This window comes from Danio aesculapii, chromosome 16 (genome assembly GCF_903798145.1).
Source record: "Danio aesculapii chromosome 16, fDanAes4.1, whole genome shotgun sequence".
In the NCBI taxonomy this organism is placed as follows: domain Eukaryota; kingdom Metazoa; phylum Chordata; class Actinopteri; order Cypriniformes; family Danionidae; genus Danio; species Danio aesculapii.
The window spans coordinates 11,412,055-11,431,430 of NC_079450.1; the positions used below are offsets into that span (position 1 = coordinate 11,412,055).

The 19,376-nt window shown below is 34.0% G+C and overlaps 1 protein-coding gene across 2 annotated transcripts in view; it reads right to left on the reverse strand.

Annotated features, from left to right (window-relative positions):
• The window catches only part of dnase2 (deoxyribonuclease II, lysosomal), a 17,108-nt gene extending 165 nt beyond the window's left edge, over positions 1-16,943 (reverse strand). The window contains exons 1-7 of one of the 2 annotated variants that reach the window (XM_056475267.1): positions 16,830-16,943; positions 16,505-16,613; positions 13,449-13,608; positions 11,408-11,498; positions 10,634-10,798; positions 5,624-5,836; positions 1-371 (exon numbers count right to left, since the gene is read on the reverse strand). The exon at positions 1-371 is cut by the window's left edge and continues 165 nt beyond it. In XM_056475267.1, the coding sequence (XP_056331242.1) occupies positions 1-371; positions 5,624-5,836; positions 10,634-10,798; positions 11,408-11,498; positions 13,449-13,608; positions 16,505-16,596 (1,092 nt within the window). In that variant the 5' untranslated portion in view covers positions 16,597-16,613; positions 16,830-16,943. Of the gene's footprint in view, positions 372-5,623; positions 5,837-10,633; positions 10,799-11,407; positions 11,499-13,448; positions 13,609-16,504; positions 16,622-16,829 lie in introns of both variants that reach the window. The other variant, XM_056475266.1, reaches the window with a different exon arrangement.
• Positions 16,944-19,376: the final 2,433 nt, after the last annotated feature.

The following is a 19,376-nucleotide window of genomic DNA, read 5'->3' on the forward strand; positions in this document are numbered from 1 at the left end:
TTGGGCTTGTTCGCACGTCTGCACTTCTCCACTGCAGCTCTCGCACTGCAGGGCAGCGGAGCGGTAGGCCTTCCACACTACAGTGTCCCGACGGCACACTGTACCTCCACCTCTCTTCTCCTCCGCCTCGTCTCGGTTGATGTCTCCAACGCAGACCCAGCCGCCAGACGTCCCAGAGCTGGAGCTGACGGCCCACTTCGAGTGATCCTCTGTGGCCTTAAATGTGACGCTCTGGCCTGGGGAAATGAGGTCTATGTTGAGGACTTCCCAGTTTGGAGAGCAGTCCGAGGGCAGGATGCCGGTGGAGCGACGCCAGAACTGAACCAGCAGGTTAGACTGAAGAGTAGGAGCCACCCAGGAGTGATACAAGTCTGGATAGGAGCAGAAACATTAAGGAAAATATGTTCACACTTCACAAACTGCTTCCTAGTTTTGTTTCGGAGGGGTTTTTCAATTTGTTTACATGCATAAAATTTCAGCACAATTAAAAATAATAATAATTAATCTAACTTAGACTTGTCTTACCATGTGCAGTGGGCGAAATAAGTATTGAACATGTTCTAAAGGAGCTGTTGACATGGAATTGAACTAAATTTTGGCAAAAACCCAAACAATACACACATAAAAATAAAACAAATAAAATCTGAAATGTGAGATGTGTGTAACAACAGTGAAATAACACATGGCTAAAGTACTAAACTACTGAAATGTATTTTATATTTTAAGGGCTTTTTTGGTAATGGCAGCTTAAAGACGCCGCTCATATGGAGAATGAAGTCGCATGCATTGCTCAGGTGAAAGTTTTTCACAGACTTCAGCAGAATGTAAAAATCTTGATGGTTCTGTGGGTCTTGTCTCTCAAATCTGATCTTTATTTTGTATTTTCTATTGGATTGAAGTCAGGTGATTGGCTGGGCCATTCTACAGCTTGATTTTCTTTCTCTGAAAGCATTTAAGAGTAACCTTGGCTGTGTTTTGGACCATTGTCTAGCTGAAATGTCCACCCTTCTTCATCATCCTGCTAATGTACATGTTGGACTAAAGCAGCTAATATTCATTTACACTGAGAAAGGGCAGAGGGTTGCTGAAGAACTACTGAGCGATTTCAGCTGCTGTCTGGGCTTTCACTGCCTTTCTACACCTCCCGTTCTTCATGTGTTCAATATTTTTCCTGTGTCATTTCATTTTATTACATACAACTTCATTGTAAACTTATTAGTTTTTTTTTCTATATGGATTTCTTTAGTTGTTATCAACATCCGGGGAAAATTCCAATGGCACCTTTAGAAAAAGTTTTTTTTTTTTTTGAGAAAAATGGTGACGTGTTCCCCCACTGTACTGTATTCACCTTATTCTTTGCGTACGAGTGGGTGCAGCCATTTGAATCATTTTGGCTCGAGACTTCCGGTCTCATTCACTTCCATTTATTTTTAGACGTTAAAAACAGCTCATTTTGCTGCTTGATGTTGCAAACTGATAGTTTCTTATTATATTTTTCTACTTTGTCTGTATTGTCATGCAAACACTTGTTTGTAAAGTAAGTAGTTTAACCGTTTTCTGCCGTTTATTATTCCTAGTCATTTCTCCCATAGGCAGCTGAATCGGAAGTTCTAAAACAATCGCAAAAATGAGCGCACTTCCGCATTGAAGAATAAGGTCAATATTCTGCTGCACTTAGATGATTTGAAGAGCTTCTTTATCCTCACTGGTACTAAAAGCACCTGCTAAATGAATAAATGTAAAATGTAAATGTAAAAAAAAAAACACTTTTTCTCGTAATATTCATTGCGCCGTCAGCTCTATTTCCACAGTGTCTGAAAGTTGGTTCAAGGATCTGGTATTTCTAAGCCCCGCCTTCCTGTTCGTATAGTCTACTCTCATTGGTCATATGTTTGGAGTTGTATGTTGTGATTGTTTGACAGTTTAGAGCTTGCTAACCAAACACCCAGTATTCATTCATTCATTTTCTTTTCAGCTTAGTACCTTTATTAATCCAGGGTCGCCACAGCAGAATGAACCGCCAACTTATCCAGCACATGTTTTACGCAGTGGATGCCCTTCCGGCCGTAACCCATCTCTGGGAAACATCCATACACATTCACTTACTCACACCCATACACTACGAACAATTTGGCCTTCCCAATTCACCTGTACCGCATGTCTTTGGATTGTCAGGGAAACCGGAGCACCCGGAGGAAACCCACGCGAACTCCACACAGAAACGCCAACTGACCCAGCCGAGGCTCGAACCAGCGACCTTCTTGCTGTGAGGCGACAGCACTACCTACTGGGCCACTGCATTGCCCAAACACCCATTATTAAAATCTAAATTTCAGCTCATTTTCAGCACTTGTAAACAAACGTGTGAGTAAATCCTCTTTTTTGCTTTCCTGTCAACAACATCTTCCAGGCATCAGGTCCAACTAGTGTTTGAGGATCAAAGCAGATGTTGTTAGCGAAGCTGCCAATGGTGTAAAATGCAAAATTATCCTACACATTGTTTTAAGTGCAGCTGACTTAAAGCAAAGACTATAGAATACACAAGACGTGTCACTTGTATAGATTGTTTTCAATCACGTGGTTGTGATGACGCGCGAAATTCAGATGGAGGGCAGGAAGTAAAAAAATGAATGGGAGACATAGCGGAAAGTCCATATTTTTGTGATTTATACCATATTTCAAAGGAGATATGAATCGAAAATAAGCACAAACTGTATGTTGGGCGTGATCTTTATATCATGAGAGGGCCGAGTTTTCTACTGAACTAAAATATATTTGCCTGCCATCGAGGCGGTAGATGCTGAATAATTACGTCACATGAAAAAATACTATAGTAAATACTAGAGTGCTTGGAAGCATACTATAGATAATTACTTGAATTACACTGTCGTAGTAATTATATTGTTGCTGTGGTACGACACAACTGTAGCAATAAACAAATTATTCAATACGCTTCAGTTTTCTACGCTATAATCACAGTGCACCAGTTTAAATTAACGTTACAGTATTTATTAGTTTATCAGTTTACTATCCTACAGTATTCTGTAGCATTCATTAATAAAGAGTTATACACATTATAGACTTTACTATGGGGTTCAAAAACATGTTTCAAGAGTTCACAATTAGCTGATGATTGATTAGCTTGTTTGGCATGCTGTCCCGGGAGAGAGCCCTGAGCTCATAAGACCCTCGAGCCCGGGGCTCCCCGTTTGCAGGGTGAGAGAGGAGTTTGAGCTCAGGTAGATCTCAAAATATTTATTTATTTATTTATTTTTGAAGTGCTCCACAATAATAATCGTCTAGTTTTGTTGCAAGGGTTGCTTTTTTTTTTGTTCTACCATCAACAAACATTCACAACTGTTGCGCATCTCAATGTTCACGTTACGGACGTTTATTATGTTTTTTCCGAAATGCCAGTAAAGACATGGATTATTGCAAAACAAGATGGAGATTTCATTGCAATGATTACATTGCAGGGTACGTTATGTATCTGATTTTTATATAACACATGAACATATTTATACACATAGCTAGGCCTGTATATAATCTTTATTAGTGCTGTCAATCAAATTATTGCGTTCAAAAGAAGTTTGTACACATGGATATATTGAAAAGAATGTTTACTACATGCCGCCTTTTCTTCTGTTTTTTCAGCCAGTTTCTTGAACTTTCCCCCCTTTATGAGCTAAAACTTTTGTAAGTCTATAAAAGCTGTTTGGCATTTCTCATTTTAGCCGATTTAAACATTTATAAACATTGTAAAACAGAAATATTTTGATGATTCCTATGTAGAAGAACAACTTCCTGCCCTCCATCTGAGTCTCGTGCGTCATCAATGACATCATGTGAAAACAACCTATAGTTTGGAATGGGGAAAGCGTAACGGTCAATATGGTAAACGAAGCTCCGCCTTCCACTACAGGAGCCAATCAGCAATCGCTATAGACTGAGGATTCTCTGGGGGAGGGGATCGGACCAGACATGAGTTTCTGCAGATTTTGTGCGATTCAAACATGTAGGAATTAAACTAAAGACACAGTTGTTGTTTAAATTTATTGTTGATTCCTAATATGAAATTTAATCTCATGCTTATCAAGCAATTTTGCAGAATTTAATGTTTCCCCATTTAAACAAAATGCCCGAGCATACTGCCCAAGAGGTGTTTCAAAGGCCGCCGAGTGAAATGACCTGCATCTGACCTTTCTTACATTAAAGAATATAAAACCGAGGTCACAGTCATTCATCTATTGCAGGCTCCCCAAAATGATAAGCATGAATATTTCAGAGATCTCTAGAGCATAAAAAGTGAACAAACTACTTTTCATCAACTGACCTTTTCACATACACCATGAGAAAACTCTGTTCACCTCTGTTCAAATGCTTGGTTCACAAATGCACTTCTCACCAACTCAACAGTTCAGATTCAGAGCTGTTTCCTCACTTCAGTCACTGTTTGAGTTCCTGTTTCTTGCACAGACCGATCACTTCACGAGACCTCAGTGTATCATCAAGATTCACAAGTCTTAAAGGGACAATTCACCTAAAAATAAAAATGTACTCACTATTTGCTCTCCTTTAAGTGGTTCCAAACCTTTATGAGTTTCTTGCTTACGCTGAACACTAAAGAAGATATTTATAAGATGTTGGAAACCAGTAACCACTGACTTTCATAGTAGGAAAAACAAATACTATGGAAGTTAATGGTAATACAGGTTTACAACATTTCTCTAAACATCTTCTTTTGTGTTCAACATTAGAAAGAATGTCACAAAGGACTAATACAAGTAAAAGATGAGTAAATGATGACAGAATTTTTCAGTTTAGGGTGAACTATCTCTTCACGGGTGCATTTCTGACATGTTTTTACTAACATAGTCATGGTTACAATTAACTTGCATTATATGAATCACCAAGGAACACAGTTTTAGCTAAAAGTTCATGTTGTACCAAGAAAAAAGTAACCTAAATCATCAATGACCAGTAGAAGAATAAATAAAAAAAAATAATTCATTTTTAAGTAAAGCTGTGTGTAAGTATAGTATAGTATAGTATAGTATAGTAGAGTATAATATAGTATAGTATAGTACAGTACAGAATAGTATAGTATAGTATTAGTATAGTATAGTATAGTATAGTATAGTACAGTACAGTACAGTATAGTATAGTATAGTACAGTACAGAATAGTATAGTATAGTATAGTATAGTATAGTATAGTATAGTATAGTATAGTAACCACACTGAAGTGAACTTCAACTGATAGCTGGACTGACAGTTTCAATTTACTAGAACCACTGTGTTAAGCTGCTTTGACACAACCTAGATTGTAAAAGTGCTATATAAATAAAAATGAAATAAATAGTATAGTATAGTATAGTATAGTGTATCTTTTAACTTGGCATAGGTTTCATGGGAAAAAACGACAAAAAAAAAAAAAGAGTCCCAGTAGTCAAATATGTGAATCTAGAACATATTTGCATGGAAAAAGTATTGAAAAAAAAAGACCAAACAGATTTGCTTAACAAATAAGCTTAATGTTCAACTCTCGATCAATTTACATATGACTAGCCAGCATTATTAAAGCATCTCTTTCACCATTATATTAGTGTTAAAAAGGATTCTTACCATTGGCAAACGATGCACCTTTTGCAAAGCTGATGAACTCTGTTTTGGCTAGTGAGAGGAGTGAGATGCTGCGATTGGAAGGGGAGGAGGAAGTGTTGTCCCATCTGTCCAATGCGTGTTTACAGATCTGAGCCATAGCAGGAACAGCAGCGGCCAGTGAACCAGGGATGCTGCAGTCGAAGATGTGAGGCTGATTGATTTTCAGCTGCTCACCTGCAGAAGATACAGTTGAAGTCAGAATTATCATGTATATTTTCTTTTTCAACACATTTCTAATCATAATAGTTTTAATAACTCATTTCCAATAACTGATTTATTTTATCTTTGTCATGATGACAGTAAATAATATTTTACTAGATCTTTTTCAAGATACTAGTATTCAGCTTAACGTGACATTTAAAGGCTTAACTAGGTTAATTAGGTTAGCTAGGCAAGTCATTGTATAACGATGGTTTGTTCTGTAGACTAATGAAAAAAACATTGCTTAAGGAGCTAATAATATTAACCTTAAAATATATAAAAAAAAAACTGCTTTTATTCTAGCTGAAATAAAACAAAGACTTTCTCCAGGAGAAAAAACATTATAAGAAATATTAAGAAAAGAATTCACAGGAGGGCTAATCATTTTGACTTCAACTATATATTACAGAAAATAAAAATACATTATAAGAAAATAGATTGCATTACAGCCCAAAATAACAAACGTTGTGGGTTGTTAAAAATAAACTAAAACAACACTAATATTATACAAAATTATATTTTTTTTGCTTTTGTCTTTGTCATGAATACTATTATAATTAATATAATAATGATGATAATAGTTTGTGAAATGAAAATGTATTATCTGAAAATATATTAAATTTCCATAAGAGACCTATTAAATTAAATATATTTAATTAAAAAAATAAAAATAAAGTTAGTAAGTAAATAAGTAATCTAATAAGTAAATGAGTAAGTTAATAAGTTAGTAAGTTAGTAAGTTAGTTAATAAGTTAGTAAGTAACAAATTAATAAGATAGTAAGTTAGTAAGTTAATACGTTGATAAGTTGGTAAGTTAGTAAGTTAATAAGCAAGTTAGTATTAATGCCATCTCACAGCATTCTCTAGTAAGTAGGTAAGTAAATTAGTAAGGTAATAAGTTAGTAAAATAATAATCAAGTAAGTTAATAAGTTAGTAAGATAATAAGTTAGTAAGTTAGTTAGTAAGTTAATAAGTAGTTAGTAAGTTAGTAAGGTAATAAGTAGTTAGTAAGTAAACTAATAAGTAAGTATAAATGCCATATTGCAGCGTTGACTAGTAAGTAAGTAGGTCAGTAAGTAAGTTAATATGCTAGTAAGTTAATAAGTTAGTATGGTTGTTAGTAAGTTCATAAGTTAGTTATTAAGTAGGTCAATAAGTATAAATGCCATATCAGCAGCATTGGCTAGTAAGTAAATTAGTTAGTAAGTTAACAAGTAAGTTAATAAGTAAAATAGTTAAGTAAGTTAATAAGTAAGTAAGTAAAGTATAAATGCCATATCAGCAGCATTGGCTAGCTAGCTAGTAAGTAAGTAAGTATAAATGCCATATTGCAGCATTGGCTAGTAAGTAAGTAGGTAAGTAAGTTAATAAGTTAATAAGTTAGTAAGTTAATAAGTAAATAAGTTAGTAAGTTCATAAGTTAAAAAGTTAGTAAGGTTAAGAAGTTAGTATGTTAGTTAGTAAATCAATAAGTAAGTATAAATGTCATATCCGCAACATTGGCTAGTAAGCAAGTAGGTAATAAGCAAGCAAGTACGTAAGTTAATAAGTAAATAAGTAAGAAAGTTAATGAGTATGTAGGTAAGCCAAATCAGCAGCATTGGCTATACAGTTGAAGTCAGAATTATTAGCCCCCGGAATTATTAGCTCTGTTTATTTTTTCCCCCAATTTCTGTTTAATGGAGAGAAGATTTTTTTCAACACATTTCTAAACATAATAGTTTTAATAACTCATTTCTAATAACTGATTTATTTTATCTTTGCCATTATGACAGTAAATAATACTTAAGATATTCTTCAAGACACTTCTATACAGCTTAAAGTGACATTAAACTAGGTTAATTAGGTTAACTAGGCAGGATAGGGTAATTAGGCAAGTTATTGTATAACGATGGTTTGTTCTGTAGACTATTGAAAAAATATATAGCTTAAAGGGGCTAATAATTTTGACCTCAATATGGCTTTTAAAAAATTAAAAACTGCTTTTATTCTAGCTGAAATAAAACAAATAAGACTTTCTCCAGAAGAAAAAATATTATCAGACATACTGTGAACATTTCCTTGCTCAGTTAAACATAATTTGGGAAATACTTAAAAAAGAAAAAAAAAAAATCCAAATGTGTGTGTGTGGGGGGTGTCAATAATTCTGACTGTACAGGGCAACACTTGTATTACTATTCAATATATAATTTACAATCATAACTGTTTCTTAATAAGTGCAGTGTACAAGAATATATATCCTAAATGTCCTATAAAATATTTCCTGTATGAAAACGTTCTCTAATATCATTTAAAATTATACATTATATATACACATATATAAATATATACATTCAATTAAAATATGTTTTATCATCTAAATATTCTTACACAAGTTAATTAATATTCATTAACTTGCTGTTGTTAATTTTTTGTTGTTGTCATTGATATATTATTGATACTATTATTATTATTATTATTATTATTATTATTATTATTATTATACAGAATTTATTACACAAGAATAAAATTATATTATAGGAAAAAATAAGTCTCCCATGATATTATTAAAAAAAATTAAAACACTGACATAGTTATTATTGATAAAATATATATTTTTAAATAATAGTAATACTTATGCTAAATTTCTTACAAATAACTCAAATTGAAAATGTATGAAAATGTTCTAAAATATAAATGAAGTATAATCAGCATTATAAGCATGTATGTGTTGTTGATGTGTCTCCAGGAACAGGATTTGTTAAATGGCACACTGCTTAATTAATGTTATCAAAGAGTGCTGATGATAATTCTGTGATTTAGAGCACAACACTGAATGGACCTGTAGAGCAGCACAGTGAGAGGTGTTGTCACTATGGTAACACTAACAGTCTCTATGGCAACTGCATCCCATAAATATTTTGTCTTTAGAAATGACACATGAAAAGGTTAGTTGGAACGCAAATCAAGCAAAGTTTCCAATATCAAATGTATCGATAATTAAATATTTTAAACAATGTGATTTCGCATTTCCGCAGAATTGATGCAGAGTACACAACAATGGTGCACTGTTTGTGTGTCTCAGCGTTCTCTACCCAAGTCTCTGAAAAGTCAGTTGCATGCAAATTGGTTTCTTTCTCCTTCACTTTTGTCATTTGGTGAAGTTTGTTTCTTGCCACTGGATTGCTTAGTTGGGACTTGTGGATTTTGCATCGATGGATTTGCTCTTTAGTGTTTGGACTTTCAGCAGTGAAATTTAAACCACCCTGAACTAGGGTTGGGCGATGTCGACCAATTTGGTATAATACAATGTCTAATGTGAAACATTGCGATGGATGACGGCATCGTCGTCATAGGTTCCGATGAATTAATTATTTAAGGAATAATTAATTCATTCATAATGAATTAATTATTTGTAGCCTACCGTTTCAACTACCTGACATCACATTAATGTACATCAGTAACACAACAGTACCTTTTTAAATGTATTTTCCTATAAGAAAACATTGTAAATAATTGGAAATCTGGTGACCACAATCATCAAACCCATCGGAACAACTGTGGTCGGAACCAGAGTTCACTTTGACTGTGTTCTCTGGACTCCTCTCAAGCGGTAGACTTCTACATTCCGATAGCTTGCCGCCGAACTGCATCATAACTCATTACCATAAAGTTGATTTGATTTCAACTCTCCTCGACGCTCACACCGGCAAAGACGCGCCACTCATTGCCGGCGGCTCCCATTGGCTCCAGTTACTTTGATGCTCTCGCTGCTTTAGTTGTGAACGTACAGTAATCCGTATTAGTGTAAACGGGGCATAAAGGGGGTTGCACACCAGATGCGCACATGACAGTTGGAAGTATTGCACATCAGACGCGCACATTTGCCTGTTATTTAAAATTAAACTATTCAGATGGCACTCTGTGGCACGGCAGAAATATGAACAGTGTCCTGAGTCGTAGCTGCGGACAGCTGCCGACTTGCGGTGCCGGTGTGTGAACTATGATAGAAATCTATGTTTAGAATTCTAAAATACATGGCGCTGTGTGGCGTCGCCGAGCGGCGCTTCAGGTGTGCAACCCTCTTAAGTGTGTATTTTTCATCAGCTGGATGCTGCTGCAACGGGGGTGGGGTGGAGGATCGCAATGCCGGCTTAGCATCGTGATGTCTATCGGCCATTGGCGATGGACGATGGCATCGTCTATCGACCCAACCCTACAATGAACTAAACTAAAATGAACTTCAACTCTGAAAACTGAACTGACACAGTTTCAATTTACTAGAATTTCTGTTACGATGAATTTAATTAAATAAACTGGAAGTAAACAGTTGTGAAAGAAATTTCTTAAAGTCCGTATGAACCGGAAGCTGCAACCTTTTTTTTCTATATTGTGATGCAGTTCGTAGATAAACGGAATATTAAATGAGAAAACAGTGAGTGGCTTGTTTTTTTTCTGCTGTGAGCTGAATGGATGTAGTAGTCATTTCATTCAGAAAGAACAGGAAAAGGGTTTGTTTTTCTTTTTTTTATGAAAGTACATACAGTAGTAGTTAAAGCCACCAAATATAAAATGGGACCAATATTTTAATTTTACTCCTTTATTTTGGTGAAAACTGTGGTAGGCAATGAAAAGGCTGGACCAGTAGTAAAAATCATTTTTAAACTGACAAATGGAGGCATGCATTAATATTGCATAAAACGTGGCATGCATAAAATTTTGTATTAATGCTTGTGCAATATTTCCCCATGTTTTTGAAAACCTTATTATTAAAAGCACTGAATCATACCTATGGTCTGAAAGCGCTCGAACGGATATGTGACACAGATGAAGTTCTGGCCATTACTTATGCCTGAAGTGGGGTATGAAAACTGGCCCTCAGATTTAGGAGGAGGGAAATGAGGAGTGCTATGGACCAACCAGAATCCCTGCTCTTTATCAAAGACGACAACTCCTGGAACACAGAAAAAATTATATGTACTCATAACCTCATAAACAAAATGTGTTTTGTGTTTCATTAGCTAGGTTTCCATTCAAAAATGCGTATGCACAAAACTTCAATATCGCACAATACATTTGCAAATAAAGCACAGTTTCCATCCAATGAGTCAAAGAGAACAAAATGATCCCTTCCTGATAAACTAGCACCAAATAACAAAAGAAAAATGGAATTTGCTGTGGTAGGAGAAATAAATGTGGGCCTTTTTCTTATATAATAAATAAACTTCGCCTTAGAAGACGAAAACGAAATGCAATGATTGAGCAGCGGGTTATAGAAGCTTTTTAGGAGTGCAGATACTTAAGACAGTTCTAGAAGTAATGATACTGATCCACTTTGATGACAGACTTTGGCTGAGGGATATAATCATTTGCATGGATGTACAAAAGCATTAGCAACTTGCTGAAAGGAATGAGAATCTGCTTTATGTGCACAAGTGACACAATGATCTGAAGATTGAACAGGTAGTTTTGAGAATTCTGATCGGAGAATGTGAGAAATGTACCGAAGCCAGAGATAAACTGTAATGGCTTTATTAACACTTCACTAATAGTTCAAATGCACCTTTGGTGTGGCCACAACTCCTGCTTGCGCCTTCAACCTGCTTCTGTTCTGGTGGCTGGTCGTTATATAAGATGTATCCAACATCACCTCCCTGGAAGAAAGTTAAAGTTTAGAGCTTCTTCATAAAAAACACTGCGTGAGACAGAGGATGATACACCCTGTGAGGAGCATGTGATCTAAAGCATGAGTTCCTCTTTTATTATGAAATAAGTATGTGGACAATAAGCCATAAATGCACTTTTGAGTTTCAGTTTGAGAGTGAATCTTGCTGTATATGTGAATATTTCAAAAACACATTATTAGATTAGTCAATTTACTAGGTGTATGACCCTTTTAGATGTGACTCTAAATTGAAATTGATTTTAAGTGAAGTTTCATAAACTAATTTCGAGAGGAGCACGTGATATGATTAAGCACGACTGGCCACTCATCTGTAATCAGTAATAATCCAATAAGAGCGATCCTAATTTACTATAAATGGATCATTTTCTTCCTACTGCTTTATCTTCGTTTGGAAGAATCCCACCTTCCACCCCATCTCCTCCCTTTTCTAAAGGGGGAGCTCTCGAGACCTACCTGATCTCGGATCTCCTGATATGCTTATTGACTGGGCAGGAGCCCTGGGCTCAAATATCTCCGAGCTCAGGGTTCTCTCCCGGGACAGCATGCCAAACCTGCTTTAAACGCCAAGCATAGACTTACTGTATGATTAAACCTTGTGATGTAAATGCAATCACAGCAGTTGTCATACTTCTGCAAAAATATGCGAACTACAGAACAAAACAAGCTGAGTAAGCTTCTCTTAAATAAGCCAGAAAATTACTGATAATGAAAAAAATATGTTGCGGAAAGAAGAATCAAGGCTTGTTTAGTCTAAGCTGGACATTTGATTTTTGGGGTATGTTTAGCCTACACCATAATATCCTTAACTAGAAATGACAAAAAATAACTTTTAACGTAATAAATCAATTTTAAAAATAGTATCAAAGTGCTTTTTTTCAAAACACTAATTATTAGCACTGTTTAAACTATAATAATGTAATTAAAACATTGATGTCATGTTCATGTCTTTTATATGTTCATTTTACAACAATGGCGTAGAGCAGTGCTATTCAATTTGTTCCGGCCCTCTAAATAGTGTGACCAAGACATAAAAAATAAATTTTGTTCAGTCGAAAAACGGCCGCTATAGTTATGAAGTGACGTCTGTTCAATACAGCATGAGCTGCGCCAAGCATGAGTCACCTAACATTAAGCGAGTGGTACGAGCAGCCGAAAACATTTGGATACTTAAACTTAAAGACTTCTTAACGCCACGTTTCTGTTGCACAGATTGAAACTGCTGAATCTAAACAAAGTAATGCCACCTGTGCGCTAGTTTAAAATTCCGAGCTCATACACCGAGGCTAATACACACGCACACTGGATTAACTATAGCAGCGGGCCATTCACATATCGCATCTTTTCCACGCGGAAGTTCGTCATTTCCAATGTAAGAATATACATTACAATATGCACGCGCAAGTGGAGAGATGCGCTCATGCCTTCCAGACACACTGAGTAGAAAACATCTCACGCCATAGCGGTGGGAGTTGTGCATGGCTTTCAGTGCAATGCAAACAAAAGATATGTTAGACAAATTATTGCAAATTATAGACTGTACACATACTGTTAATTTAGCACTGGCCAGCCTGATTTCACCAAGTAGGACATGTTCCTAGATTAACATCTATGTTGATCCAGGAACAACATTACAATCAGCCAGAACTAAGGGAGATGTTTACCATTTATGGTTTAAGTTTAGGCTTATGTTTAGTTTTATGCACGTCCACATGATTATCATCCAACTATTATTCCCCTCTGATTTTGTGAATGATTTACAGTTATGGTTGGGTTTAGGGGTAGGAAATAGGTCTGCATTACATTTTCAAACAAAAATTATGGTCCAGGATCATCATAGATGTTAGTTAATCCAGGATTGCATTAAAATCATGATGTGCTTCATATAATGACAGTTATGTTGCACGAGGGTGAAGTGTACCTCATATAAAGGTCCTACTGTTCTGCCAACAGCACTTTGGGTGTCATTAACTAAAGTAGTCCCATCCGTCCATCCTTCACTCTCTACATCCATGAAAAGATACTTCAGTCCCTCTTCCAGAGGTGTATGACGCTCGTGTGGGAGTTTGTACAAGTAATACCTGGAAAAAGAACATGCTTTACTTTAGTGGTTACATACTTTATGTATACTTGTTTTAATTACTTCAAATGTTTATCTGTGCATGTTTAAACTAACTATTAAATAACCGCCTTACAGATAGATTGATTTTATTTAATGATGCTACGGTTTCAAGCAGTGTACACATATGCTACTATGCTATGTGTGCTGTAAATTAGATTTTTTTTTTAACAATATTGTAATATTTTTATAGTTATATTATTTATATCTGAAGTTTTAAATATTTTATATTGGTCTTATTTTCTTAAGTAGTTATAGTAAACTTTATTGTCCTTGACAGGAAATTTGTTATGGGCAACACCATATTGCTGCAGTAATTCCATAAAAACAATATAAAATACAGTAGTTACAATAATTATAATGTTAATTAAGATAAACTCTTGTTAGGTAAACCCACTGAAACCTACACTTTGGGACTCTTTATCTCCTAACAGGGGGAATCGGTTCATAATTTGTAAACAAAAAATGAGTTGGATCATTCAGAATCCTTTCCACCGGATTGAGGACACAATTCTCATATAAAACATGAGGATTAAAATATTTATCATGCCCAACAATTTCCTATCTTGTCTTTAAGAGATGCATCAACTTGGATTTACACTGTACAGATAGATTAGCAAGCCACACTGTGATACCATATCTAACAATGCTTTCCAGAACAGCTTTATAAAACAGCATCACAAGCTTCTTGTTAAGTCCAAAAAGACGTAACCTCCGTAAAAAAAAATACAATCTAGTGTAAACAAGAGCAAACCCACTCCATGTGTGTTTTCCATGTAAAAGAACTATCAATGTAAATGCCCAAGTAATAGGTCACTGACTGAGTAATAGGATGGTCGTGTACAACCACTTGACGATGGTCATCTATACACTTTGGGTCAAATACTTTCTCTTCAGTTTTCGTAGTATTTATTTTTATCACATTAATCAACAAACTGGCTAATTTCTGACTGGTAGATAACACTAATATCATCATTCTCATTAAGTAAACTTAGTATGTCTGTGAATATTTAAAAATTTTAATTCTGTACAAGCTTACTTGAACATACATTTGTAAAAAGTGTAAAAAATAAATAAATAACACAAAAATAAAAGAATAGGTGAGCTGACACAGCCTTGTGGAACCCCAGTACTACTGGTCTTTTCATCTGAACGGATATTTTTAACCTTTACAACCTGAGTTCTGTTTGTTAAAAATAAGAAATGCCATTTACATATGCATGGGTTTATATTCAGCTGTTCCATCCTTTCAATTAACAAATGTGGTTGAATCGTATTAAAAGCTAAACTAAAAATCAATAAAAAGCAGCCGAGCATAAGCTTTAGGATGATCTAAGTGCTTCAGAATCAAGTGCAAAATACTATTAACTGCATCTTCAGTACCTCTACCTTGCCTGTAGGCGAACTGTAGAGGATCTAAATTGCTTGCAACCTCTGGTTTTAACATGTACACATTTCTCAAAACATTTCGTAATTACAGAAGTTAATGCTACAGGTCTAAAATCATTATACTCTGAGGGCCTCGCCATCTTAGGAACAGGAACAATTAATGATTTTTTCCACAAGCTGGGAACAATGCCTAAGTCTAAGGATTTTTGAAGTATGGGAACCCAAACTGGAGTCAGTTCATCAGCGCAGCATTTACAGTATGTGGAAAAATTCCATCTGGACCTGCAGATTTATTAGAGCCAATATGTTTAAAATAACATTTTATGTGCCTAGGATCAATAAGTGGCCTATCAGAAGTAACACCTTTAAAAGACAATACATCAGAACTGTTCTCTGGAGTTTTCATTCACTTTCTGTAAGTCATCACAGAAACATTTTGCTATAACTTATATTTCTATATCTAAAACTGTCTGTGACTTTACTTATTATACTGCACAATTTAGATTCTTATTATTATATTAATATTATTATAATATTATATTACATATATATTTGGCGGTTCATTCCGCTGTGGTGACCCCAGATTAATAAAGTGACTAAGGCGAAAAGAAAATGAATGAATGAATTATACATATTTTTGCTGTTTTTTTAAGGTCATGGCGAGCGGATGTATAAGCATTTCACTCCATCTCCTATGTTGTATGACTGTACGTGAAAACTAAAATTACATTTTTATATTATTAAATTGTTAAATTAATATGAGGTCATGAAATGGCATAAACAATTGTAATGATTTGGGATCCTTGTGCTAACTTTGTGGGGGTTTTTTTGTTATTGTTGTTTCAATTTACTTTTAGACAGGCAACCACTTTGAACATTTTCCAGTGATGTTTGTACTTTTACATAGTTTTAATAATAATAATAATAATAATAATAATAATAATAATAGTAATAATAATCACTGTAAACCATTCAAAAGTACTGGGTTAGTAAGATTTGAAAATGTTTTGAAAAGGTTACATGACAAGCAAAACCAAAACCACAGGAAACAAGAGGAACATTAGAATTCCTCTTTTATATATTTTTTACATTTAAGCATTTATATACTGAATTTTCGGCATCATTATTCCAGTATTCAGTGCCACATGACTCTTCAGATATTATGTTAATATGCTAATTTGATGCTTATTAACATTGTCAACGTTTAAATGTTTATTGTGTTTTTTTGTTGCACAATTGTTGACACACTTTTAAGAAATGAAGTGCAAATTTTTTTTTTCTAGTATACTTTTCAATATAAAAGGCTCACATTGTCCTTTTAGGATAACGTTATACAGTATTATGACTTCAAGATATGACATGTAATATATGAAAAAAATACTACACTGATTGAACATAAATGAAATGCCTTTAAGATCATGCATGTACAATATTGTGTATTTTCATATGTCATTTAAATATATACAAACCAGTCAACAGGTTTCCCTTGGTCATTATAACATGAGATGGAGGAAAAAGCTCCTCTTGAGGCATGGAGGAGGAGCAGAACTTGGAGAAACATGATTGAAATCCGCAAACCTGAAACACTACAGCAGTTTCTTCTGTCACTCAATATTTACTCAATGTTTAAAGACAATAATACTCCTTCAGTAAGTTTACAGTGTTAAAAAGCTGGAAATGTTTACTGTTACGCGTTATATTTGCTTATGGTCTAAATCTGTATGACTAACTTAACATAGCTGATGATGATAATGACGGTCGCTATTTACGTATTGACAGAAATCTTAAGTTTACCTTCGAGGGGCAGGAGCTCTGCTGAGACTAAACTGTGAGGAGTGATATCAGTTCATCCGGAATTCCGGACTGAAACTTTAAAATCCTCATGTTGTCACATGAAGCAGGTTCATTGGTTTCAAACGTAGAAGTAAAAATGAATGGAGCGGCACTCAGAAATATTCACAATGGGTGGGGTTTGGTAGGCATGTTATTTCATTTAATATACTCATATGTAATTAATACTTGAACTATCCGCTTTGCATCGTCTATTCAATGTCTATTACAGTTTAATCAGTGTTTTATATCATCGATAGCGCTGCTAAAAAACCAAATAGTAAGACTTGTCACGTGGGATGTGTTACTTTTATCATCTAGGTCAGGAAGAACCAATCACAGTCGTTTATGGTGACAGCATGATACATTTAAAAATAAGACTTTTATATCGACTGTGGAGGGGAATTACATTATTAAAGACATAAGCATAATTTTGGAATCAATGTATTTAAAATATAATAATATGTTTTACTGCAGAAATGTCTATAACCAAGTCAAAAATCATACTTGTACATGAATTGTGTTCAATAGAGTAATAGGTAATCTGAGCCACAGTGCGCCTCCTGAAGTATGACTCTTTCTGTGCTATTAACGAAAACAGAAAAATACGACAACCGCATCGAACACCGGAAATTATTTCGTCAAAACCGCTTGAAGAACGCCTTATGACTATTAATTATGATGAATTCACATTTTAATCTAATTGAATAATTGAATTCATATTATTTATTTATTTTATTTAAATTTATTTTTTATATAAATGTATTTATTTATTTAATTGAATAATTGAATTCATTTTATATATATTTTTAATTTATGTTTTTATAAATGTATTTATTTAATTGAATAATTGAATTCATTTTATAATTTTCTTTAATTTATGTTTTCTTATAAATGTATTTATTTAACTGAATAATTGAATTCAATTTTGTCAATTTTCTAATTAATCTGATAGATTCATTTCATACTTAAATTGTTGATTAAACAAATGTTGAAACAGCGTTGAAGCAAAGTTCCTTAAATTACATCCCATAACCCCTCTTTTCTTTGCATCTTAACCAAAACTTGAAATGACTGCATTATAGAACAGATTCAAAGAAATAAATTATTAATTTCCTTATTTACCAGTTGACCGTTTTTTTTTTTGTTTGTTTGTTTGTTTTTTGTACTTAGAAAAACATAAAGCCTAATTTAGTAGCAAAGGTGAGGAAGAATCACTATCATTTCCAACATCTGTAGAAAAAAAAAACTCTTTCACGCTTAGTTTTTAAAGCATTACCCTAAATTTGTCTTTATAACTTTTTGTCTTTTGTAGTTAGAATGCCATAGTAGGCCTAAATCCCAGATGATTTTCTTCATGTTTATATAAGATATCGAAAAAGCTTTGACTGTTATTGATATGATATAAAATAAACAGAGGGCTGTAAAATCTGAATTCGTTGTAAGTTAAAATATGAATGGCTGCACACGTTTATACCACAAGAGGTCGCTGAGGTCTATTTAAAAAAAAAAAAACAACCCGACTGAGAAGCTTCTTCATAGAATTCATTCAAGTTTCTACACTTAAAATCATTTTTCCTTGACGTAATTTCATTGACAGATCCACAACCATCAATTCTAGAGTTATCGTACAGTAACCAAAATTAAAAAGTCTGCAGTAAAAAGTGGTAATCTACAATTGTTTCCTCAAAGAGTTAGTCTAATTCAACTGAAAATCTCAAACAGATTAAAAAAAAACTATGTTAAACCATGTAATTGTTTACAAATATGCTTGCTTAAACTATTGATATTTAAATATATTATTTTTGTGTACAACAGAAAAAAAGACACTCAGGTTTGGAACAAGTGAAGGGTAATTTGAAGGATAAATGGCAGAATTTAAATTTTTGGGTGAACTATCCCTTTAAGGATCACAGTAAATCCCCATAACATTTATTTATTTAAATCTTTATGCTTTGCCACTACCCTTATAACAAGTAGATTTTTAAATCGTTTAATATATAATTACTTATATTAATTATTTTATTTTATTTTATTTCCCCCACAGTCCAAAGACATTCTATAGATGAACTGAATAAATTAAATTGGCCGTAGTGAATGAGTGTGGATACTGGGTTGCAACTGGAAGGGCACCTGCTGTGTAAAACATATATTGGATAAGTTGGTGGTTCATTCCACTGTGGATTAAATGAATAAAGGGACTAAGCCTAAGAAAAATGAATGAATAAATATTGTATAATTTAAATAATTATGGGGAAAATACTGTTGCTACTGTAATTCCTGTGAATTTGCCTCAACAAAAAAAACTGACCAATGGCAAAGAAGATTAATTTGAACTTTCTTAACTGTTCACTAGAAATGGTATAAAGACAAAACAGAAATGAAATAATGAATACGGTAGATATATTATATTTGTTTGATGTAAAACTGGGATAACTGCAAATGTTTTCACTTACAGTTGAAGTCAGAATTATTAGCCCCCCTTTGAATTTTTCTTCTTTTTTAAATATT